Source organism: Dreissena polymorpha, chromosome 4, assembly GCF_020536995.1.
Source record: "Dreissena polymorpha isolate Duluth1 chromosome 4, UMN_Dpol_1.0, whole genome shotgun sequence".
Classification (NCBI taxonomy): Eukaryota; Metazoa; Mollusca; class Bivalvia; order Myida; family Dreissenidae; genus Dreissena; species Dreissena polymorpha.
This window is the reverse complement of record NC_068358.1, coordinates 71913130-71940342: the sequence shown is the minus strand read 5'-3', so window position 1 is coordinate 71940342 and position 27213 is coordinate 71913130. Positions and strand designations below refer to the sequence as shown.

The 27213-nt window shown below is 35.0% G+C and overlaps 2 protein-coding genes across 3 annotated transcripts in view; one reads left to right on the top strand and one right to left on the bottom strand.

Annotated features, from left to right (window-relative positions):
* Positions 1-291: 291 nt before the first annotated feature.
* LOC127879180 (uncharacterized) lies at positions 292-8494 on the top strand. Its single transcript, XM_052425870.1, has 10 exons — positions 292-308; positions 2125-2557; positions 3311-3501; positions 3916-4033; positions 5328-5412; positions 6176-6352; positions 6668-6786; positions 7462-7528; positions 8010-8135; positions 8259-8494. Exons 2-10 carry the CDS (start codon positions 2171-2173, stop codon positions 8285-8287), a joined length of 1299 nt encoding a protein of 432 aa, XP_052281830.1. The 5' UTR covers positions 292-308; positions 2125-2170; the 3' UTR covers positions 8288-8494.
* A 2572-nt stretch (positions 8495-11066) lies between these two features.
* LOC127877654 (protein AF-9-like) overlaps positions 11067-27213 on the bottom strand; it is a 17172-nt gene continuing 1025 nt past the window's right edge. For both annotated transcript variants that reach the window (XM_052423731.1, XM_052423730.1), the window contains exons 3-6: positions 23453-23673; positions 19696-19806; positions 16708-18058; positions 11067-14725 (exon numbers count right to left, since the gene is read on the bottom strand). In XM_052423731.1, the coding sequence (XP_052279691.1) occupies positions 14133-14725; positions 16708-18058; positions 19696-19806; positions 23453-23673 (2276 nt within the window). In that variant the 3' untranslated portion in view covers positions 11067-14132. The remainder of the gene's footprint in view (positions 14726-16707; positions 18059-19695; positions 19807-23452; positions 23674-27213) is intronic.

Here is a 27213-nt window from a genome sequence, read left to right as displayed (position 1 = left end):
CCATATTGTACCACATTCAATGAAGAAAAACCAAAGCGAAGTTTTAATGAATTTTATCCCCCCCATGAACCTTAATATAGAATGCTTATATGAGGAATTATTATTTGACATTACTCCACCCACTTCTGACCATTTCAGAAAGTGATATGTCTTAAAAACGATTAATTAAGCATTTGTATAGCATATTATTATAAGAATGTGTCGACTAAAATCCTGCATATATGTTCGGCTCGTTTCTGTGGCAGGTCATTGTGTACACACCGGTCTTACTGACGTGACGTCACCATCTATGTAAAGAATGGTGGCAGGTAGGAAGAACTGATAATATGTAATCTCCGTTAAGTTCGAATGGGATATCGGTTAGATTTCCGGATAGTGACTATCCGTCGGCTAGGTGGCGCTCTGTTCGCCAGTATATACCGGCTTGTAGATACGCAAGTTGGACAACATCTGAAGAAAGGGTGCGGTACTCTAAAGAACATTTCTCTGGACCATTTGGGTAATAACGTTGACTTCAAACGGTACTGCCCGGGCTGCAGAGTTCTTTACTTCCTGTTGCAAGTTAAGAGGGTCTTCAAAGGGTTGGTTTCTACGGAGGTCGTACAATGTGGTAGACGTTTCACCTAGATCTTTGAGGTGACAAATAGCTAAAGTTTCATTGAAGGCAACGGCCCCCTGTTTGTCGAACTGTAAATATTCGTGGCGACTCTATCACTTTTTAATTGTCTAATCAAAAGGCAGGTAGCCTGAGGAAAACATTGAATTACATTTTTATTTTGTAATTGGTCTACCGAGGGTTTCGGAAGGCACATCGTCATTGTGAGGCCGCGCACATAGCGCTCGGTGGCGGCCTCAGGATGTCGGCCGGCTCGAGCTACAAAATCATTACCAAGAGCGAGTACACAAGCCTATTCTTAAAACGAAATAAACGCAACGAACCACTAACTTTGTGTGTTCGTCTGCCAGATTTATTTGCCGTCATCAAAAATATGGGAAAATCTGTTTGTCCAGACCAGAGTCGCAAACAACCATAATTTGGCTCAAAAGAGGTAGTCCGACAATTAAGAGTGTTCGAAAAGTCCGAACGCCTTTTTCCCAACTTAGTTTTGAATGTGATAAATAAATATTCACTGTATAAGAATATTTATAGTTTTACAATAAAACTTAAAATCAACGGAATAAAAAAAATGCTCAATTGTTATGCAACCTTCAACGTGCGTTAAGATTTTAATAATGTGATTATGTTGTTTCAGCTTATCCTCGCCTAAGTATGTCATATTACACGTGAATTGTTCCTTTTATGTATTCCGCATATTGCAATGAGATACATTGATATCAATTCCAATTTACATTTTAATGTGGGTTGGTTAACTGACAGAACACATTAGCGACGTATGCTTATTGTGTTACTAGTATAAAGATAACAGTTCAGATTGTTCATCATGCCAGATAGGTGTATTGCCCGATGCAATATTTCGGTTACTTGCTGAATTCTATATAGGGTTTCCATAATTTACAGATATATGGTTGCGGCACAAACACGGATATTATTTTTTGTAGACAATGCAAAATAAAGTACCGTAAACACATTATTCTGACTCCTTAAATAAGTTGATGTGTTGTTAATGTGTTCAAGCCAAAACCATGTAATGTACGGGATGAGATGGTTTGGTCGATCAACATGAAATACAACTATATGAGCCATGAGCCATTATATGTCAAGTGTTTTATTATTCCTTTTACTATCCCATATATACACAATAATTGCTTACAATTCTACTTACATCTGGACGTAAATAAGATTTCGAGTGTCCCGTTACACTAAGTTAATTAACGACATCCGCTCGCTTATTTATTACAGAAATATGATAGACCAGTAGGGATTCCTTTCCTGTTCGCATATACCATCTTTTAAATTAATTGTCGCTGTGAAGGCGGAAGAAATATCTTATAAAATTGGGACATTTTAAATGTATCCGTTGTGGTATTGTCTGATGTGATGATTTGCAATTATATCAAATGACATGAGGAAAATAAAAAGTAACACGAAATCATTTAATGGATTAAATGTTTTACACAAGGTTATGAAGTTTCATTATTGATATAAAACACTTTTGATTTCAGAGAGTTTTCGGACGAAACTTATTGGATCTCGTTTTTTATAAACTTTATGGAGGAAAACGAAAATATAAAATTGCCCAACGGATATTACTCTACAAGAACAGCTGTTCAACATTTGACTGATGACCTAATTCATGCGGACCACAAAATAAACCTATCACACGGGGGAGGTACGACGGATGTTCCTAAGAAGATAGACAGTAGTGTGAGTGCATTTATGGATACTTTGCAAACTATGTCTCTGGAAAACATGATGGAAGATGAAAATGAGACAGACAATCTGGAAAACAGTTCGGATGACGAAGCGGACGCATTATGTGCGAGTAATGTTCTCGACAAACGGATCGATCCCAGTCAGAAACACATACCAGAGGACTACGTTGACGGTTCACCCAGAACCCTACCATCTGCGACGAGAGGGATTTTCTTTAAGAGTGTATGCACAGTTTGATTGTGTTTTGTTATTTAAATTTACTGTCTAACTCGATAACCCAGTTTCTTTTATTGTATATTATAGTGTTGCACTTTCTAGTTTTACCATCTACGCCAGTGTTAAACTGTTATATCATTGTTTGTATGCCAGCATTACCCAAAACATCATTTTTGATCATTTTTGCATACTATCGATCTTTCCAATATCGTTCCGATTTTCCTTAAAATCCTTGCTTATTTCTTTCACTGGACTCAAATTATACCCCCACACAATAACTTTGGTATACTTCTTGCTTATGATATGTTTTGATGGTGAATATAATTATTAATAAGAATGCTGTTGCTTCTTATGATTATAATTATTATTTCTTATGATGATCATTATTATTATCATGATGATGATGATGATGATGATGATGATGATGATGATGATGATGATTGATGATGATGATGATGACGACGACGAAATGATTATCATAATTATAAGAAATCGATGCCTGATCAAAAGAAGGTGATCCTTAAACCCGACGCATATCAGATGGGCACTGCTGCTGGCGACGACTGTGGCGCCATTTTCCCATAATTCCCAAAATGTGAATTAAGCTTGGCCTTATGTGAGTTTTGGGCGCCCTATAACCGGTTTCAAACTTCAGTGGTATATGTTTCTTTTACTGTTGCAAGGCGAGTCCCTTAGTGTTAAACATTAGTGTATAATCTGGCAATCTGTTAACATGACTAATCCGTTGTATTTTATCAGGAACCGAAGCCTTATCAAAAATCGGTGATCCTTATTCCCCACGCCGATCAGACGGACACAAAAGCTGGGGATTATTTTGGCGCAACTCTATACACCTACACGCGGCCTTCAGGGAAGAAATACAAGTTCCAGTACCAGCATCTACTGAAGGATATCACGGATGGACATCCGGCAAAGAAGATGCGAATCAGGTGCAAAAACGTGTTTTTTTAAGGGAACTAAATGTACAAAAGTTCGAACAGTGATTGCCACTAAGTAATGATCCTTTGCGTTTGTAACAGGGCTCTTGTACAATAAACATCAAAGGTTAACTTTACGAACTCTTAAACAAAATCAAAACTGGTGAATTGAATATATCTTTGCTTGATATAACTTCTATTTATATAATCGTTAGTCATGAAACATTGGTATTTAAAGCGAAAATATTTTACAAGGTAGGGGCTACTGTTGAGGTGTCATTTGGAGCATAACATAGTTATAGTTAATGGATACAATGTACGCCAATTATAATGCTCATGAATCTATGAATTGTCCTCCTTTACTGAGACATATGTTATCGGTATTACCCTTAAAACAAACCAAGAGAAAATAATGTTGTTTTTCAGTGAAGAAGACGAGCTTGTCATGATAGACAAGACATTTACGCCAGATCTTAACCATACAGAGGTTCTCAATAGTTTTCATCACGAAGTAAAAGTTGACGGGAAAACGCGATTCTGTCTGGTAAACCTATTTTAGATTTTAAAGCTGGTTTTATTGAACTTATTTTATACGCTGCTGATCATAAATTGAATTAAAGTGATGATAACTACACATAATAAATCTAAATATTGTGAACGGAGCAGCGTTTCGTCCATATTGATCATCATCATTTTTTCAGAGGGCATTTTCTGAGCAGTTCTTTCATCAGCAACACATAAAGTAACCATGTCTATATCGGCTCAATGTTTGCTGTATTATGGCAGTACCTTAATTGTCCGTCGAAGATGTCTGGTTCCCCGTTATCATGAAACTATTCACATCACTATAACAGATAAATCACCAACATATTGGGTTGATATTTTATTAATTGTTACACTAATTTAATTTTAAAGCGGGATACAGAGACTGCCAAGACTTACAACACATTAGCAACAGTAAGAAGCGATACTTACCAAGGCTGCTCGTATTTTTTTAATCACAGCTAAATATTTAGTGTTTGTCTTTCCTTACATTCGGTTTGTTATAACTTGTTAAATGCGTTTATTGTCCCCTACCGGTGAAACCGGAGGGGACTTATGGTTTGCGCTCTGTCTGTCTGTCAGTCTGTCCGTCACACTTTTCTGGATCATCGGATAACTTTAAAAGTTCTTCATATTTTTTCATGAAACTTGAAACATGGATAGATGGCAATATGAAGATAATGCATGTCATTTCATTTTGTTCATACGTCAAGAATTCTGGTTGCTATGGCAACAAATAAGCAAATACTGACAATGGTGGAGTTTCACCGGTAGGGGACCATATTGCTTAGCAATCTCTTGTTAAAATGTATTCGTGTGAATTACCACTAATAACGAAAATGGTATGGCCTTTGTTTCAATGATATTTTAGCCCTTTCAATAACAAACAAATCTGTAGCTCAGTAACAATGAAAATAGGTCCAATATAAAAAGAAAAAGGCAGATTATTAACATCAAGTAGCGTCAAATGTCTGATCTTGGGCCAATGTTAAACCCAGATATAAGGTCGATTTAATGTTTATTTCGTAGCGATGTCGGGCGGTGTCTTTTGCATATCGGAATAATGGCGATGGAATGACGGCAATATGTCGGTGTCGAAATCGGCCCGACATCATGCCATGTTGCAGGTCCGATCTCCGACCGATATAAATCCCGATATCGGGCCTATATTAAAATCTATATCTTCCCGATATCAAGCCGATATAAAATTGTATTTTGACATTTTATATTATTTTTTTCTTAGTATTTGAATAATATGTTTTCCTCAGACTTAATGTACATGTTTATTATAATAGGTTTTAAGACAAATTGATAAGAAGAAGTCTTCAATGGATTGGTATGAAACCAGTGCAATCCTGCATCCAGACCCTATATCGCATCGTAAGTTGTAGCCCGTTCATTAATATGATTGTTTTGTAACAGGGCAGTTCCCATTTTGAAGCTGGGATATAGCACTTAAAAATGAATTTGTTACTGTCAAAATAATGTCATTTATAAAATTATATAGCATTTATTATACTTCTTTGTTGCAAAACGATATCGCTTATTTAAGAATACTAATGTACATTGTATTCTTAATAAAATAACTGTTAGGATATGTCTACTCGGTACAAATTGCGTCTCAAAATTAAAGTCCATTTCGGATTGAGCAAATCAATTTACTTAGCAATAATCTTACTTTAATAATGAAAAATACAGTAACAGGGCGATGGCACAAGTCATTTAAAGCGCGTATGCTAATTAAACTTTTTTTTTAATTTAAAGAATGACCATTTAGATATCCATTAATTTGTAATAATTTAATTAAAAATAAAGATCACAATTGTGTCATTTTCTAACCTTATAGAAGCATCGTTTGGGAATATATGAGCATGAACGCGCATGTATGTGGATAAATTGTGTGGTGAGGTCATTAATTAATAGTAGAAATCCTAATACGGTATTGTAAAATAAATACAAAATCTATTTCAAGACAAAAGACGCTATGTGTAAAGCTCAAAAAGCAAATTCCATATCTATCGTTAACGAACACAAACGATTCACAAAACTTGACCGCTTGATTGTTATTTCGTGTTAAAAATTATCATTGAACTATATTGCTTCTATTCAATTACTTACCATATGTCTGTATGGAATTTTTCAGATCAAGATGCATCTCCGATTGCAGAGCAAGTGGAATGTGTAAAACTTGGTCCAAACCCAAAGCCCAAACGTTTACCTCCAAAACAAATCGTATTTTCCATTTACGACTGCTCGCTTTATATGTTCATTGATCAATCCGGCATTCACGGGGTACCTATCGAACGGGATGACGATTCCAGTAAGTAACAATATTTGATATAAAAATGAATAACTGATGGTTTGGTTGTTTTGCATTATTAGTCTATTAATGTGCACATATAATTTTTGGAAAATATTTTTTCGTGTGGTCAAACAAAATAACTTTATATTATTTTATAAGTCGAAGCAGTAAGCGAGCATATCGACTTCATTGTTAGCTCAAGTTGTAATAACGACGTTTACATGTGTATTTTAAAGATTGAAGGCAATAGCGAACAACAGTGTGTGCAGTTTTCTAGCATGTACATCTTTTAAAATACGGTAATTTACTGTCTTTAGTAACTTTATCTTTCAGTTTACGTCAACAAGATAGTCGAAGTATTATTCAATCCGTTGAGGTGTAAGGCAGCCTTGTATGGAATGGATGGGACATCATATGTGCAAGTTGATGATCAAAGCAATATACGCATATCGGTACGATATTTTATAGAAAAGTGCTTCTCTGAAAAGCTAGCGTCATATTGTACTGTTATAATATGATAGAACGGTGTTTTTTCTGAGGGATTGGTATTTAATGAATGCAAGGTTAAATATTGGATTGGGTAATGATATGTTCAAACGAATGAAATACTAAGGAATGTTTTTGTTTTTGTTTTATCAAAACGAAGTTTAAAATGAAATTGAAGTTTATTATGAGCTCGCTAACGTAATTCCGAAATTGTTAATCACTATTATGTAAGAAAAATAATGTCAAATTTACTGAGTGTTTCCGCCTTTACTTGTGTTGAGTTTTCGGATGATTTACTGTTTTGTAAGGATTCGGTTGATTCAATTGTCTGGAAGGTTTTCTTTACAACTGCAATGAAGGTGTCGTACTTCGATAATGAAAAGCAAGATAACTTTTTACTTCAAAAATATTATAATTAGCTAGAGGACTGTTTGGCTTGTCAAAACTCTCCCACTCTTGGACAGAAAACTCTGGTTAATTAATCAAAGCATTGTATAAGCATTGGATAAAAAAGGAAATATATATGACTTTGTAAGAACTTCGCAAAAAGAACATTTATGAGAAAAAAAGTTTAAATATGCTTACAATTTCAGACAAAAAAAGAAAAGTGACATTGTCGAAAGCTTTCTATAATATTTCAGGGCGAATCCATGTGTACTTGGTTCGGATGTAAAACGCAAGGCAGCACCAACGAGTTCTATGTAGATGGTAACAAGACTAGCATTTATACTTTTCACATCAATAGCTAGCAAACGATTAAAAATATCAAAAATGTTTAGATATCCATGTGCATATGTATCACATTTGCAAAGCAATTAGATAAAACAATTATAAGTTTGCTTTTTTATCCCGGTGTTGTTAAGTGTTAACTTTTTCGTTAAAATATATGTCGTTTGGTTTGGGTATTGACTTAACCCTACATTGAAACGTATTTCTTGGATATACAAATCTTTCACACACAAAACAATTAAGTTAAAAATAAAAAACCTTTCATATGAAGCTTGTCATTTTCTTTTAATGCTCATGTATTACCATGTTTGATTCCGTTTGTATGGAGACTTAAAGCATGTATGTCAACTTTTTTTAATTTTATATAAGTGAACACATTTTAGAACTTTACTAAATTTTACGTTGCTATTTAGAGTGTGTTAATTCAAGTCACACGTTGTTGATTGTTTTATTTTTACAGGTCTCTTTCTTTCGTTTGACAAAATAGAGAAGAACTTTGTGATGTCCAGTTCAAATGGAGGGCCAAACTGTGCTACATATACACCCAAAGATGTTAAGCGAGTTTCAGGAAGTGACCATCCAGAATGTATGTGAACTTTTTATTTTATTTTATATAAATGAACACATTTTAGAACTTTACTAAATTTTACGTTGCTATTTAGAGTGCGTTAATTCAAGTAACACGTTGTTGATTGTTTTATTTTTACAGGTCTCTTTCTCTCGTATGACAAAATATAGAAGAACACCCCCAAGATGTTAAGCGAGTTTCGGGAAGTGACCATCCAGAATGAGCATGCATTCCTTAATTGATAAACATTGATGTTGAAGAAATAATGAAACATTTTTCCAAACAAAAAAAGATTGACTCTCCCATGATGTGTTCTTATGTATTACATATCGGAATACAATAAATGGTTTTCTGAACTAACAGAAGATCGCAATTTGTTTTCCAAGCCATTGTGAAAGCTATTGTTCCTGATCTTTGAATTTGATAGAATAAATTTTGACGCCATTATCGAACGGTCTGGACCCGATTTCGCACACGAAAAACAAGCGTGTTTATTTAAAGAAACAATTTCATAAGTCGCCTTTTAATTTATTTGTTTTTTTAAAGGAGATTTTTTGATAGTATATATTTGTTTATTATTTATTGGCCGCAATTGTTGTTTGAAGACTTGTCGAGAGTTTTATTCCAATATTTTGTAATAAATCTCGACCGCATAATCAGACTTGTCAACACAACTTTTAATTTACGTTAAGCATTTGTTACTCAATAACTCAAGTCAAACCAGTATACGCATTGTTTTAATATTGGTGTTATTTCTACATATATTCCGTTTATACGTATTAAAATTATAGAGACTATTTGTTGAAATAACATAGACCAGAGACGTAAAACCGCATTAAAACATGCTTTTATTAAAAACTGAGAGAGCAAATGTTTTATTACTAACAAGATGCGTTTGTGAAACACAATGTCCCCCTATATGACGTTTGACCTTGAAGGATGACCTTGACCTTGACCCTTCACCACTCAAAATGTGCAGCTCCATGAGATACACATGCATTTCAAATATAAAATTGCTAGCTTCAATATTGCAGAAGTGACATTACATGAGCAATTTTGACCCTTATATTTGACCTTGAAGGATGACCTTGACCTCTCACCACTCAAAATGTGCAGCTCCATGAGATACACATGCATGCCAAATATCAAGTTGCTATCTTCAATATTGCAAAAGTATTCATAAATAAGCGATTTGGGCCACATATATTTGACCTCTGACCTTGAAGGATGACCTTGACCTTTCACCACTCATTTTGTGCAGCTCCATGAGATACACATGCATGCCAAATATCAAGTTGCTATCTTCAATATTTCAAAAGTATTAATAAAATAAGCGATTTGGGCCACATATATTTGACCTCTGACCTTGAAGGATGACCTTGACCTTTCACCACTCAAAATGTGCATCTCCATGAGATACACATGCATGCCAAATATCAAGTTGCTATCTTCAATATTGCAAAAGTATTCATAAAATGAGCGATTTTGGCCACATATATTTGACCCCTGACCTTGAAGGATGACCTTGACCTTTCACCACTCAAAATGTGCAGCTCCATGAGATACACATGCATGCCAAATATCAAGTTGCTATATGTAATATAGCAAAAGTTATTGCAAAATGTTAAAGTTTGCGCAAACAGACCAACCAACCAACAGACCAACCAACAGACAGGGCAAAAACAATATGCCCCCCACTACTATAGTGGGGGACATAAAAATATATTAAAAACAAGAGCACCGCATAACGGGTGCCAACGCTCTGCTGCGGGTGTAGTTTTGAATAGATGAAAGCTTGTCAGAATTTTTTTTAGAGGTCACAGTGACCATGACCTTTGACCAAGTGACCCCAAAATGGGTGTGGCGTGTAGAACTTATCAAGATGCATCTACATATGAAGTCTCAAAGTTGTAGGTGGAAGCACTTTGATTTTAGAGCCAGGTTAAGGTTTTAGCATGACGCGGATGTCGGACGACGAGCTGGCTATGACAATACCTCGGGTTTTCTCCAAAAACAGCCGAGCTAATAATATGACCATAAAATACCGCAAGATTGTCTTTCCACAATTGATGTCAATTTGGCTTTACATGCCACATTTTGCAACGAAACAAATTATTTAGAGGGGTGTTTATACATTATTTTGTCAATAAAAAGCTGTGCAGTTGAAAAACTTCTATGTCTATCCAATTATGCTGCCTATTATCCAAAGTTCTGCATTAAAAAGCACTGATATGAAGGAGTTTTTATGATGAGTGACATCAGCTGTCCAATGCTAGTAGACTTTGCTGTGAGAGTTTCCCATACCCAAATGTCGCGCAGTGTCAGAAATTATGAAAAAGGCGACATCTTAAGCACAGGCGCTTGATGGCAATGTTTTTATATATTATTTTTTTTAGTATCCGTTGTTTATTATAATGAATACACATACTAAATCAAATATCTTTCGACAAAACGTCTTCTTAAAAAAAAGATAGTTCGACTTAAAAAATAAAATTCTTAATTTTTTACTGGAGCTTTTTAGATCCAATGTTTACATTTATCGATATGAAGCATTTAATGACAATTTTGTGTGAAGGGACAAAATTATCACCGGTTTAAATTGCTTCAGATAAAAGTGGGCATAAAATAAATTTTCATGATAAGTGTGATGAATATAAAATTGCATGTTAATACCACTATACACTAGACATATTCATTAAAAACATCACGTATTGCAGACACTATCTCAAAATTACCTTTAAAGTTATGGCAAACTGTTCAACATTATCTAGTTCCGTCTGTAAAGGGTACTGGTACCAGGTGCAGTTAAGTTTCTTTATTTTCTAATTTCTTAAAGGCATCTGCCAATTTTTTTTTTTCAAATATAACTTCTATCTACAGCTCTGGAGACATGTGATATATTAACGCCTCTAAGCAATAAACCAAAGGGTTCATAGATTATAACAATACTTATCAGGGTGCGATGTTGCATTTTTTATTATCATTAAGTTGCAAATACAGAGACTGGAGTAAAGACTCCTCATTCTGCACCATAAACAAAACAAAACAAGCACTTGATGCATTCAACAAAACACAACTGCTGTATAGAGATAGGAAGACAATAACATTTTAATTTGTAAACTCAGATCTCTAAACATGTTCACTTAGAATACCAGATCATGCTTTCATTAATCACAGAAGGCTATGTTGGAAGTTATGAGTATCGATTTATTGGCCCATTCGATTAAGTAGGGGAAGATCAAAATGAGATCAGCTGTTGCGAGTGGGCTGAACGTGAATAGAAGTATCAACGCTTTTTAGTAAGTTATATTGATCTTAATAAAAAACAGTCAATTTGGGTTTACCAAAAACATGGCCTTCCGACTAAGTCCAACAGAATATTCTTGATATGACCATCCAGAATACCACCTCATAATGAGGTAGGTAAAAGCATTCCATAGATATATTGTGTACTGTGCAGACATCAAATTGGTCTACAAGCCCATTAACTAACCAACAGGCACAACACAATACAGCCTCATTCTTGGAATAGCTGCATAATAAATGTTTTTTTTTAGATTTCTAAGTACATATAAATATTTTACAATAAAAAGGTCCTACCTTAAATTTATTTAATTAACTAGATAGGCTCTTATTCATTTTAAGATTGCTATTGTTAATATAATGGCTTATTAAGTGTTACAAAATTAATGGAACATAAAAGTACACACAAATATGGAAAATAAACTTGCATAAAGTTCTGGTTTGAAGTTAACATGCGTATTTTATTGAAAGATGCATTTGTCTTGGTTGGGAATAATGATTTGAACCAAAAGAAACATTCACAACCATTCATTCATGACCTTTACAATATTTCAAATATACATAATGAAGGTATTACCTCCTGAACATATCAATATACATGTACATGAAAGATACCATAATTTAATGTTCAACCTTTGATTTACTTTAACAACATAAAAAACATGATAAATTGTGTCACAATGAAGAAAATAGCTTGAAATGTAAACTAAAAACTTACTTACTTTAAGAGAGTTTATCAAACGTTTAAAGGGACTGTCAACCGCGATTGACGAAAAAAGAAAAGTTTTCAAATACCGTATTTTTGTACAATTATTAGTTTATATTGATTAAAATATCACGACTGGTATATTACATTACTTGAAAAAAGTTCAAATTTCAGTATATTTGGTAATAAAAATTTTCGATGTGAAATCGAAAGAACATCGTGAAAATAGGTGACATAACGATATACACACTAAAAATAACGCAAGTAGCATTCCTGGGTTAACCACGTGACGATGATGATCAATCTTATACTTGCGTTATTTATAGTTAACTGGTAGTTACCTGGTAGACATACCCAGTAAAATTTATTACCGAATATACTGAAAATATGAAAACTTAACAACTTTTTTCAAGTTATGTAATATACCAGTCATGATATTTTAATCAAAATAAACTAATAATTGTAAAAAAATACGGTATTTCGGAACTTTTCTTTTTTCGTCAATCGCTGTTGACAGTCCCTTTAAGTCAATATATGTAATCACAAAGCTGTATCAAACAGACAATAACAAAGTTGATAGAATGCATAATAATCAATATATATGTAAATCTCATCTAATTCTTGTATGCATGCAACTTTAGGTCTTGAATTTAAAAATGGCAATTTTGTTTAAAGCATTTGAACTATGTGTTAATCGTTGTTAATCAAAAACAATGAAAACAAATTAAACTAGAAATGGCGCGGCAAAGGCCGACGCGTATCCCCACGCCGCATGTTTGACCCAGGGGCGCCCAAGGGTTGGTAATGGGGCCATGCATAGTTGAGATTAACCGTATTGTCATAAGAGAAGTTCAGTATCAATTTGAAGTGAATCGGTGTAGAAATGAAGAAATTATAGTAAAAGGATATTTTGGGTGGGCATGGCCTATGTGGGCGGAGCCCCCCAGGGTTGGTAATGGGTTGTCATAAGAGAGGTTCAGTATCAATTCGAAGTGAATCGGTGTAGAAATGAAGAAATTATAGTAAAGGGCAATTTTGGGTGGGCGTGGCCTATGTGGGCGGGGCGCCCCAGGGTTGGTAATGGGGCCATGCATAGTTGAGATTAACCGTATTGTCATAAGAGAGGTTCAGTATCAATTTGAAGTCAATCGGTGTAGAAATGAAGAAATTATAGTAAAAGGCAATTTTGGGTGGGCTTTGCCTATGTGGGCGGGGCGCCCCAGGGTTGGTAATGGGGCCATGCATAGCTGAGATTGACCGTATTGTCATTAAAGAGGTTCAGTATCAATTTGAAGTAAATCGTCGTAGAAATGAAGAAATTATAGTAAAAGGCAATTTTGGGTGGGCGTGGCCTATGTGGGCGGGGCGCCCCAGGGTTGGTAATGGGGCCATGCATAGTTGAGATTGACCGTATTGTCATAAGAGAGGTTCAGTATCAATTTGAAGACAATTGGTGTAGAAATGAAGAAATTATATTAAAATAACCTAAAAAAATGAGTAAAAATCTCTGACCCGGCCCCACCCCAACCACCATAACTTTTGACCCAGGGGTCAGATCAAAATTCCAAATAGTGCAGGGTCGCTCATATGCTCATAGCTACCCTGTGTGTAAGTTTCAAGGTTTTAGTGCTTATAGTGTAGGAGGAGATAGTGGCCAGGACTGACAGATGGACGGACGGCGGAGATAACCACAATATCCCCACTTTTCAAAAAGCGTGGGGATAATGAGCTGATCAAGGAAATTTTGGCTTAATGCATGTGCATAAAGTGTCATCCAAGATAAGCATGTGCTGTGCACAAAGGCTTATCTGGTACGACACTTTCTGCTTTTATAGAAGTTTTCTTTAACGGAGGTCTTTTCCTTAACAAAAATCCCGTTTAGATGGAAAGAGTTGTCCCTGATAAGACTGCACAGGCTTATCTGGGACAATACTTACATGCTTACATCTAGCCCCATTTTTCAAGAGACCCTTGCAAATACTACTCAATGCATGGTGACTCTCACACTAACACTGACTCAGGTAGGCTTGAATTTTTTGCACAGTAGAACTATCCAGCGTACACAGATCAAAGTCAAAGGAGGAATCCACAATTTTGAACTTTCCCACCTGTTTAATCAACAGCACAACCTTCATTAAGACATGTGGGTCAGTGATAGTCATCAGCTTGCGTTGCAGCTCCACCAGCTCCAGGAGATCTTCACTGCTCGCAGATTCACACAAATCTATGCCTGCATCATACCCATTACTTAACGTGGAATCATTTCGTCTCTTTTTTGGATTCTCTGTGCTAAAACCCGAACTGTTGCTATGCTTAAGAGGTTCACTACCTCTATCCTTGCTACTGTCTAATTTTGGTAAATCTCTTTCACTAGGGCGCTTCATATACTTATTAAACGGCAAGTTCTGCTCTGATACAGAAGTGTCCATGCTGGTTTTCCAAACCTGACCCTCTTGTCTCCCGTCTGCAGCAGACTTCTTTCTGGGCGTGTTTCCGTGGGGTGAGGAGCGTGATGCAGCTTGGTTGGTGAACGGTTTGCTGCCTCGCTCCTGGATCTCCTCATCTGACTCTTCTGATGGCAAATTCGCCATCAACTTGCCTTGAAAACACACAATGTCATTAGATGCATACATCTTTGTTTATAGGACAGGTAGCTAATGTGCAGACCTACCTTGAGATTAACCCTTTACCACTTGGATACATATTTTGACGTGTTTGTAGTCCCTTAGAAAGGTACATTTAATTAAAGGCCTTCCTTACTAGACCCAAGTTTTAAAGGCTTCAGTTCCAACCCTTAAATACTGATGAGCAGCAAACAGCATAAAACCTGAACAGACTGTGAGTTACTCGCAGGCTGTTCTGGTTTTATGCTGTTTGCACATAGCCATTTTCACTTTGCTTTTAAGTGGGAAAGGGTTAAACATTCATTGTTCTAATTAATGTTAAACGTTCAATACCTGGTTTCATGGCATTGCAATATTTGTTGATATATTGATAATTTTTGTATGTATTCTACTATGGCCCATATAACTAGAGCTATTTTTGGAGAAGATTAATGACCCCAACATACCTTTTTTGTAAAGGTCAAGAGGTTAGACCTAGCGCCAAGGAAACAAATGCAGTCACCAATTTTCCCCATTTAAAAAATACTTTATATATGAATAATTATAGTAGTAATGATAGTATCATTATTATTATCATACAGTTCAAGTAAGTTCTTTTCATACTAAATATCAATATTTTTTTACAGAATCACGTGTAAAGTAAAACTTGCTTTCCCTCTTAAATAAAACAGACAACCGTTTTTGTCTTCAGAATCTTTTTTTCAATGTAATCCACTTACATTTTTGTGTAAATCCTTTTCTCCTAGAAAAAGTTGACACTGACAGCATGGATGTATTAATTGCCAAATAAAAACTGTGTATTTCATAGATCTTCACTTTCGTATAAAAAATAGATCGTCAAATATGGCATCAATTTTGCTAATATTTGCTCTCAGCTGTATTAGTAACTTAATATCGATAATAATACGTTAGTTTTGAAAGTGACATGAAGTTATTATATTAATTTATCAGATGTAGTGAAGTGTCACAAGTGGCTATGTAAGCTGTATTTGTCAAACTGTGACACAGTAAGGTTCAGTGGGTCATGCTGGCAAAGTGTCTGTCAAAATGTCATTACTTAATACAAGTGATTGTGATTAAGGGGCAAAAATCCTTACCAAACTGATTTATTTTCGAAAGTAAGGTTAAGAAAAACAAAATTGGTGTAAATTGTTATAAAACAATGATATCAACAATTTGCAATTGGAAATGCTATCAGAGTTTGACTATACATGTATGTGCTGTATTTTGACATTAAATCATGACATGAGGTATGTAGATGTAAGTCAGTGCAAAGCTAGTTCAAAATCCTTTAATTAGTATTAAAATGAAGACGTTTTTTGAAATGGATAATCTTCATTTGATATGAAACCTTTTATCTGATCAGGCAAAAATGTCACACACTACTTCCAGTACTCTTTTGATTATGAAGGGTTACAGTTTTTATGTGTACCTTATTGCACAAAAATGGAAGAACCTCAAAAAAGAAACATTATCAAACAATCAAACTATCACACAAATGAAGTCTAACTATTTTAAACCAAAATTGCGACCTCAGCTGTATGTTTATGATAAAAAATGATTATTTGTTGTTTACAAGTTTTAACAAATTTATATATTTTTTAATTTAACCACCAAACTCTATTTTAAAGATAGTTTCAGTAGAGATTCCCTAATTGTTGGCCTGATGGTTTATCAATATTTATTCATTATTGATTATCAATTGTGACAAAAAAAAGGGGGATTCAAATAACATAGTGAAAAAGCATAGCAATTTAAACCTTTAATCTTACTTAACAACAAGACTTTAGGGCACAAGTTCGATCCCCACTGTGTTCTTTAGATCTCCTCCATAGACACCAAGTACTGGTTGTACATGTAGTCCCAGGAAACGGACTCAAAAGTGTTTCAAGTAAGCCTTAGGCTTTGGATGCACTAGAGATAATATAAATAGTTTTTAACTAACATTAAGACTTACCTAATGGCGTCTCAATGTGAGGTGAGGGGGCTGGACTCTCATTGGAACTGGGTGCTGGGCTTGGACTACCTTTCGTCTCCGGCTCGCTTTCGCTGCCAGAGGCTACAGGGGAGCAACTTCTGGACCGACCTACTGTGCTAGCGGTGGAAGAAGATAAAGAACTGACCTCAGATGAGTCAGAGTCGTCAGACAGTGACAGATCATCAATCAATTCTCTTGAGGTTATTTTTGAAAGCTGTTTATGCTTTTGAACTACTGCTTTTTTACTATGTTCCGACAATTTTGAATGCTTTTTCTCCAGATGCTTTCGTTCTGGTAACTTTGCACTGATTGGTTCAGGTTGCTTCTCTGCTTTTACTTTTACAGATTCCTTCACTCTGTATGAATCTGAACTTTTTCTTTTTTCCTTTTGTTCATCCTTGGATGTGTTTTCCTTTGGACTAATACTTTTCCTACTTTCGCCACTTACTGGCTTTACTTTGTCAGATCTATGTTTGGTTTCTTCTGGGGATTTGTCCTTTTCTTTTTTAATGCTTGAAATTGGAGAAATTTCCTTCCTCTCTTCACTTTCACTTGATTTGTACTTTTCACTCTTCTTGGCACTTTTATCCAATTTCAACTGTTCCCTTTCTTTTCTTTCTTTACGTATTCTTTCTTTTTCTTTTTTTCTTTCCTTTTCTCTTTCCCTTTCTTTCTCTTTTGCTCGTTCAATTTCCCTTTCCCTTTCTTTAGCTCTTTCAATTTCTCTCTCCCTTTCCTTTTCCTTTTCTCTTTCTTTGGCTAGTTCAATTTCTCTTTCCCTTTCTTTGGCTTTTTCAATTTCTTTTTCTCTTTCCCTTTCTTTAGCTCTTTCAATTTCTTTTTCCCTTTCTTTAGCTCTTTCAATTTCTTTTTCCCTTTCTTTAGCTCTTTCAATTTCTTTTTCCCTTTCTTTAGCTCTTTCAATTTCTTTTTCCCTTTCTCTTTCCTTCTCACGTTCTCTCTCCTTGTCTCTTACTTTTTCTAATTCCTTTTCTCTTTCCCTCTCTTTGCTTTTTTGTTTGCCAGAAAATGAAGAAGAGGAAGAGCTTCTTTTCAGCTTTTTGCCCTGTTCATGTCGGCCTGGTGAAAGTGAATGTCTTTTACTTGATGAAGAGGAGCTAGATGAAGGTGGTATTGGGGATTCAGTGTGTTTTCTGGAGGATGAAGACTCTTTGGAAGAGTGCCTGTCTTTTGAAGATCGTTCTTTAGAATGGCTGTCTATGTCCTTACCAGAAATTGCCCTACTACTTGAACTGTCTCTGTCTTTCGACTTTCCATGACTACTAGATCTGCTATTGTTGTCATCTAGACTGAGACGAGATGGTTTTTCCTAAAAAAAATTCTTCTATAATAACAAATATTTAAAGTTAGACTCCTTTTTAAATTATAAATGACTCGGTTATAAAGAACCAATGACTCAACAAGAACCTACCAAACCACCTGGATTTCAGAGGGAGTGCTTTCATGATGAAAGCCTTTACAACTCAGGAGATTAAGTAGCTGGATGTTAGATGATTGCAACTACCAGTGACCATAGTTGCAATAATCCATCTCCCAGCTATTGACTCTCGTATATGTGCTGTACGTATGTACTCATAAGACAAATAGCTCAAACGAGGAAAGCATTCAAGAAGAACTACCAGAGGCTGGGGAAGATTGTGTGAACTAGACAGTGAAGGTAGGCAAAATGTTTAAGAAAGAATGAGTATTGTCTGTCTTGTGATTATCCTGATTGTCTTACTTTCGCTCTTGAAAACAAAGCAGTGGCATTTTTTATGCTGGGAATCTTACGGATATTTACATTTTAACGTTGATAAGAATGTATGATCTTACAAAACAAAATATTTTCAAAAACTGCTAAAGAAATATTCGATTATTTGTTCTAAATTTCTATTTTTTTGCATTGTTTGAAAAAAATTCTTATTTAAGATTTTAATTTTATCCTATTCCGAAGAAGTGTCAAGAAATTAAGCTGTTGGAACTATATAAGATGAAGCAACATTAACAACAAGAGCACCGCATAACTGGTGCTACGCTCGGCAACGGTGCATTTTTTAATAAATGAAAGCTTGTAAGAATTATTTTTTTTAGAGGTCACAGTCACCTTGACCTTTGACCCCAAAATGGGTGTGGCGTGTAGAACTCATCAAGGTGCATCTACAAATGAAGTTTCAAAGTTGTAGGTGGAAGCACGTTGATTTTAGAGCCAATGTTAAGGTTTTAGCACGACGCGGACAGCAGACGACAAGCTGGCTATGACAATACCTCGGGTTTTCTCTGAAAACGCCGAGCTAAAAACGCAACCATTCAAGCAAACGTGCTATGACGTAATATTTTTTCACCACAAACCATGTTAACATATTGAACAGTCCAATTAATCAGAATTCATCGAAAAATATGGCATAAAGTAAGTGTATCTTGTGACGTAAGATTTGTGTGTGGTAATAATTATGACAATAAAGATGACATTATTCCTGAAAGCAGTGCTCAGTTAAATGGTGAAAGTGATATCATTCATTGTGTAAGTTTGAAATATGCTGATGTTCAGAAAAATGTGTTGCAAAAAGTCAGTGAAGAATACATTAACAAAGTTGCGAGGAATCTCAAAAACAGATTTGATGAGATGCTTTCTGCCCTTGACCCTAATGTGATAAAAACGAATGAATCCTGTCTAGCGTCCTTTGGTAAGGAAAACATCCAGAAACTTGGCAAACATTTTAGCATTGATTGTGACAAGCTTAGATCAGAGTATGTTACATAAAAAAGACTTGTCATTGGTAGTTGTAAAGATATGTATTTGCATGAGGTAGCCTTGAAAATGTTACATACCAAGTTTCAATGAAATCCGCCAAAGCACTTCCAAGATATGGCTCCGGACGGACGAAAAGACGGACAGACAACGCCAAAACAATATCCCTCCGCCTATGGCGGGGGATAATAAATGTATGTACCTGTTTGTAAACTTACCATGGCAGAAGCTGATGATGACTGTTTAGCCTTCTTAGGTGAATCTGTGGTTTTGATTGGTGTCCCAAAAAGATTTTCAAACTGTTTATCTTCTTGGGGCAGCATCTGCCACTAAAGCAAATAAAAAGAATAGTGTTAAAGTCTTATCAAACTATAAAATGTTTTTTTTTATAAAGCATGACTTGAAGAAAATCTGTAAAATTAATGTTTATGACAGCTTGTCCATAAATTAAGTCTTTTTTTAGTTAGGTTTCAAATATTAAATATATTAAGTAACAATTAACTATCTAATTGTGCTTAAAAGTCAGGACTTGACATTAACTAGCTATTCCACTTGTCCAGTCAGACTTTTTACATACAACTTCACTTGTCCAGTCAAAATGTTACTCCCCCTGACATTAAAATGAAACTTTATAATAATATACTATGTAACTTTTCAGTAATAATAGATTTTTATGTATTGTAAAATTTTAACTTAAGTTGTGTTTGAACATTCTTTTATAAGAGTTAATCATTATGTTTGTTGTCCCTAAACCTTTCAATATAATTCATGTAATCAATTATTATTGGATGCCAATGACTTATATTGCACACTATCAATTTGCTATCTTTTACCTCATTTTAATTTTGTTACAATTGCAATAACAGAAGCACACTCGTTTAACACCCATTAATTGTGTATAACAAACATTTATTCCCTTACAAAACTAACTTGAACTTGAACAAGAGCTGTCAGAAGACAGCGCGCTCCACTATTCGAGTGCTTGACAGTAACTGGAGGAGGACCATAATTTAAACATCATAGATCGCTTATGTTTTAAAGAAGTGGTACATCATAGACCAAGCTGAGTTCAGGTATATTTTCCACATTCTATTGAACATTTGTAAAGACATAAAACAAACTTATAGGATTATATTTCAAGTTTGATAGCAATAGCTTGGGTGGGATGGTTGGACAGTCTTTCAAAAATAAAATTAAAAAATAATTATTTGTGTTTTTTTTTACCATGTTTAAAAAAAAAATTTGGGGTGAGAGGGGTAGAGAGGGGGAATAATGAGGGTGTGGTCATTTATTAGATGATCTTTCAAAAATAAGAAAAACAAGAGCTGTCAGAGGACAGCGCTCGACTATTCGAGTGCTTGACATTATAACGTAAGCCATCATGGGGAAATTGTTCACATTCAATAATTTATTAGCAATCTTTCTAAAATAAAAAAAGGAAAAAAAATTTTTTTTTCGAGGGGGGGTTGAGAGGGGGTATAATGTGGGGTGTGTTCATTTATTAGACGATCTTTCAAAAATAAAAAAAGGAAAAAAAAAAAATTGGGGGGTGGGGGGGTGAGGGGGGGTGGGGGTTGAGAGGGGGGTATAATGTGGGGTGTGGTAATTTATGAGATGTTTAACAAAAAAAAATGGGGGGGGGTAGGGGGGGGGGTGGGGGGTGAGAGGGGGGTATAATGTGGGGTGGGGATAATTTATTAGATGTTTATAAAAAAATAAAAAAATTGGGGGGGGGGGGGGGGGCGGAGGTTGGGCGGGGGCGTGGGGTATTGTTTGGGTGGATTCCATTGTGGTATTCAGGTAAGTGTTGTTTTGTCAAAGTTATAATAAAATGTTATCATAAATAAAGAAGTAATGGCAATTTAAGCAAAATGTTCAATTATCTAAGTGTAAAAGGGGCCATAATTATGTAAAAATGCTTGATACAGTGGTCTGCTCTTGTTTAAAGGTTGGGGTCATGTTGGTTAACAAGTATGCAACATTTAAAAGCAATATGTCAAAGGATATAGGAAAGATTTGGGGTAGTACGCAAACTTTAGATTTATCAATAATATGCATATTCTAAGTATAAAAGGGGCAATAATTATGACAAAATGCTTGATAGAGTTGTCTGCTCTTGTTTATAGGTTGGGGTCATGTTGGTAGACAAGTATTCAAAAAATGAAAGCAATATGTCAAGGGACAATGAAAATAAACGGGGTAGTACGAAAACTTTAACATTTGCACATTTGTGGGGGGGGGGGAATTCTGAGGTTGGGTGTGGGGGATGGTTTGGGTGGAGTCCATTGTGGTATGTCAGGTAAGTGTTGTTTTGTCAAAGTATGGGTTAAATCTCATCCTAAATTAAGAAGTTATGGCAATTTTAGCAAAATTTAATAATTTGACTTTGAGAGTCAAGGTAATTCAAAGGTCAAGGTCAAATTCAACTTGCCAGGTACAGTGCCCTCATAATAATAAGGAAGTATTTGAAGTTTGAAAGCAATAGCCTTGATACTTTAGAAGTAAAGTGGATCTAAACACAAAATTTAACAAAAAAGTCAAAAAAGGGCCATAATTCCGTCAAAATGCCAACCAGAGTTATGCAACTTGTCCTGTACAGTCCCCTTATGATAGTTAGCGAGTGTTCCAATTCTGAAAGCAATAGCTATGATTCTTTAGGAGTAAAGTGGACCAAAACTTAACAATATTTTCAATTTTCTAAATATTACAGGGGCCATAATTCTGTCAAAATGCCAGTCAGAGTTACATAACTTTGCCTGCACAGTCCCCTTATTATAGTTAGTAAGTGTTGCAAGTATGAAAGCAATAGCTTTAATACTTTAGGAATAAAGTGAACCTAAACACAAAACTTAACCTAATTTTCAATTTCCTAAGTGAAAAAAGGGCCATAATCCTTACATAATACTTGATACAGTTGTCTGCTCTTGTTTTGTAGATTGGGTCATGTTGGTAAAGAAGTATGCAAAATACATGTATGAAAGCAATATGTCAAGGGACATGGAAAATATTTGAGGTGGTACGCAAACTTTAACATAGATTTATCAATAATATGCATATTATAAGTGAAAAAGGGCCATAATTCTTACAAAATGCTTGATACAGTTGTCTGCTTTTGTTTATAGATTGGGGTCATGTTGGTAAAGAAGTATGCAAAATATAAAAGCAATATGTCAAGGGACATAGAAAATATTTGAGGTGGTACGCAAACTTTAACATTCCAACGCTCACGCCGACGCCGGGGTGTGTAGGATAGTTCCACTATATATATTTCATATATAATAGTCTAGCTAAAAAGTAGCATTTGTTCTTTAAGTATGTATGAAAAACAAGAGCTGTGTTTGTGAAACACAATGCCCCCTACTGTGATTTGAAGCTGCACGGCCGCTATGTTAGAAACAAGATTATATTTTGAATGTTACGGTCACAGTGACCTTGATCTTTGACCTAGTGACCTTAAACCATGTTTGATTGTAGATTTCAATGAGATGCATGCACATGTGAAGTTTAAAGAACATAGAACCAAGAGTTTTCATTTTATGAGCAAGGTTAAAGTTTTGGGACAGACAAACACATACAATGACAGACAGACAGCAGACAGACAGCAAAAAAGTAAGAATGACATTGTTAAGGCAACTAATACTAGAGATAAATAGGGCACAGTTGTACTGTATGATTTAGCTCCATTATTAATTAACATTATTTACATTACAGTTACATGTAAGTACTGGTGTAATATTTGGAAAACTTCGCTCTTTTGCATCCATGTGTATATTTGTTTAAGAAAGAATTTCAATATAATTTACTTGATTTTCTTGAGCAATTGTGTTGCCAGTGTATAAGAGACAGTAGACCTTGAGTTTTATCACTTGATCTACAGTCTATTATATATATTTAAGACCTAGATTTCGATTGTCCTGGACAATCAGACCACTGTTTTTGTCAAGCCCTGTAAAAAATTGAATTAATTCAGCTTACTCCGCCTCCTTTCAACAATTTCTTTTTGAATTCTTCAGTCGGATTCTGAAAAGTCAGTTTCTCACATCGGGAATGATTTACAGGATCTTGCATGTTCAGAAACAAATTGTATAGAATTGGGACTTTCCGTGGTTCAGCTTTGCTTTTGAAGAAAATTTCAATAGGTAGCTCAAAACCAGCATATCCATGTTCCTCAACTTGGTATGGTGGCTCCTTGCAAACTGAAAATAAAAAAACATTACACAAACTCTTGACATTTGTACAATCAACTAATAACAATATTTTTTTTATTCCATACATAATCTTGTTCCTATTTATATAACCATTAAGAAGATGACATTCTTAATGTTATAATTGTCTACCTATTCTTTGACACAATAGCCAAACACTACATGTATCTTATTGAAATGATTATATTGCCAACATGTAATGGGAAGCATCAATTAATAACTTTTAGGATTTAATACATAACCATTAATTAATAGAATCAAATTAAAATGTTTATCTTTTGTTTTTGCAAATTAAAATTAATTGACCAGAATTGGACAATCATCATCTGAATAAATTATAGTTTTAACAAGAGATATCATTGCCAAGCAATATGGTCCCCTACCGGCTCCACCATTGTCAGAAATTCCACCATTGCCAGATTTGTATACTAGTATATATATTTGTTGCCACAGCAACCAGAATTTTTGATGTAGGAACAAAATGAAATGACATGCATAATGTCCATATTGGACAATCATCATCTGAATAAATTATAGTTTTAACAAGAGATATCTGAGAGATACCAATATGGGGGGGGGGGGGGGGTATAATGTGTGTGTGTGATCTTTCAAAAATAAGAAGAAAAAAATGGGGGGTGGGGGGGGTGGGGGGGGTTCTGGGGGAGGGGGGCTTGGAAGATGGTTTGGGTGGAGTGCATTGTGATATGATTTATCAATAATATGCATATTCTAAGTATAAAATGGGCCATAATTCTGTTTAAATGCTTGATACAGTTGTTTGCTCCTGTTTATAGGTTGGGGTCATGTTGGTAAACAAGTATGCAAAATATGGAAGCAATATGTCAAGGGACACAGGAAATATTTGGGGTAGTACGCAAACTGTAACATAGATTTATCAATAATATGCATATTCTAAGTATAAAAGGGGCAATAATTTTGTCAAAATGCTTGATACAGTTGTCTGCTCTTGTTCATAGGTTGGGGTCATGATTGTTAACAAGTATGCAAAATATGACAGGGCTTAACACTAACTTTTTTTTCAACTAGCCCATTCGGGCTTGTAAATGCAGAACCTACAAGCCCTGACCAATCTTTCATGTGCCCTGACCCAAGTATTATATCAAAACCTTTATATTTATCATTTAACTGGTATTTTCTTGTGCTTAGAGATGCGCAATTATGATTCAATAATTCTTAATTAGCTTGCCTTTCTAATGCTAATGAATTCAATATTCATCTACTTTAGACATCTAGTTGTAATCTTCACGCCATTTCGGGAGAAATTTCCTTTTTTTTCCTCATACTTTCCTCCTTCCCTTTTCTTTTTTTATCTGAGGAACCCCCATCCCCACCCGTAAAGCCAAACCTTTTTTTACATAGATTGCCGCGGTTACCGTCTGACAACAAATGGTAAGTGAATCTTAGGTTTCGCAAAATAACGTGTTACGGTAGTGGTAACAATTGTACAGGGTTAACTCTCTACTAAAAGCAGGGATCAACCATTAATATTAGTTTTGCTAATTGAATTGCGCAAAAAAGATTGCCAAAACACTTCTAATCGATCAAACAAATTAAAATTATTTAAAATTGATAAATAACTAATAATTTTATAGTAACTTTGTGTTAATGTTGAGTTGCCTTCATCCACCCCGGACGATCCTGGGCGATTCCGGCTTTTAGATTATAACATATTTTTGTCGAGAAAACACGTCACAACGAGGAAACCAATCAAAAACAGTATCTAGCGGAATTCCGTTTAAAAATAGGTACTGACGTGTTTTACCAGGAAAACTGCCGGGGATTTTCTGAATTATCAGCCTCTTTTTGATTGCAAACGGGGGGTTCCAAATCTATTTTGAGATACGATCCGTTGTTGTCTCCGACTTCACTCTGGGATTAAATTGTCATCTGATCGTACTGTATTAAGATTGTTGCATCTTTGAAAAGCTTATTTAAAATGCAGTTTATTGATATAGAACACATAATCCCTCCCAAAATACACCCAACCAGTCGGGCATGTTCCTGGGTAATTGGCTAGCCCGGACCTAGGTTCAGGCAGTGAATGTCGTTCGGACATGCCTTAGTGTTAAGCCCTGTATGAAAGCAATATGTCAAGGGACACAGGAAATATTTGGGGTAGTACGCAAACTTTAACATAGATTTATCAATAATATGCATATTCTAAGTATAAAAGGGGCCATAATTCTGTCAAAATGCTTGATACAGTTGTCTGCTCTTGTTTATAGGCTAGGGTCATAATGTTAAACAAATATGCAAAATATGAAAGCAATATGTCAAAGGACATTGAAAATATTTGGGGTAGTACGCAAACTTTAACATTTGCACGCAAACGGACACGGGAACGGCAATGCCGACTCCGGGTTGAGTAGATTACATGTAGCTCCACTATATATATTTCATATATGGTGGACGAACCAGTTATCGAACACCTAAGAAATTACGTTAAATTTCCTTAAAATTAAAACACTTAAAATGACAAAAACATTTAGTTTTAACAAATGACTAACAGTTCAATCATTGAATGATTTATCTGTAAAGTTTTCCAGCAAACTATCTTCAAGAATTTATAACAATGATTCCCTGGTTATTTCACCTCTAGTAGACAAAACAAAATGGTGGCCGATGTAAACATGACCTATTACCCGACACTTCATTAATACTACTCCAGTATATACAAAGTCACATGACTATCACGTGACCCGGACTCGGAGAAAAAATCTGCGTCTGCTGCAATCAAAATTGCTAACGGAAATATGCTTTTTGGTGTGTAAATGCACGTTTTGATAAATGCATTCAAAAAGTAATAGCAAAAAACACATAAAACGGTGTAAACAACAATAAATGCATCACTTTAACCTGTTTTTGGCGCATTTGTTTCAAGCTAAGTAGGCAAGTAGGTCATGGACTTCATGTGCGACCATTTGTTTATCAATGTGACGCCATGCGCACTTTTGCGCATGTGCATACAGAACCAAAACAAAACGTCCGATAATAGGTGCTGTTCGATAACAGGTACTTACACGATATAATAGTCGAGCTTAAAACCCTGAAACTTGGAAAATGCATGTCATGAAATCATAAGATTGGGAATTATGGGTCTATTAAATTAATTAGTTCTTAATTGCACAAAAAAACATCAAAATACTCTTTTACATGTCTTTTTCTGAAATGTTCAGTTTTGGTGCTCATTTCAGTTGTTCACTTACAGATACATGTAACTGGCTTTTGGAAAAATTGATGCAACTATCCTTCCTTTGGGTAATTTTATGAAGGAAATTTAATGCATTGTAATTTTTCTTCAATTTAGAAAGTGCCTTTTTAAGATACTTTAAACTATAAAGAAAAAGAAGAGAAAACACTATTTATCTTTTACCACATAACAGATTCTTTATTTGCTTTTCCTTTCAAATGTTTAGAAATACTAAGTTATCACTTCACTACACTAACAGTGACTGATTTTTTTTAATTAAGTAAAAAAAAAAAAAAATATTAATTAAACATCTGAAGCGA

Excerpts from the sequence above, each read along its gene's own strand:
- LOC127879180 (XM_052425870.1), top strand. The coding sequence starts at position 2,171 with ATGGAGGAAAACGAAAATATAAAATTGCCCAACGGATATTACTCTACA. Across the intron at positions 3,502-3,915 it reads GCAAAGAAGATGCGAATCAG|TGAAGAAGACGAGCTTGTCA; the intron begins GTGCAAAAACGT and ends GTTGTTTTTCAG. Across the intron at positions 5,413-6,175 it reads TCCAGACCCTATATCGCATC|ATCAAGATGCATCTCCGATT; the intron begins GTAAGTTGTAGC and ends GGAATTTTTCAG.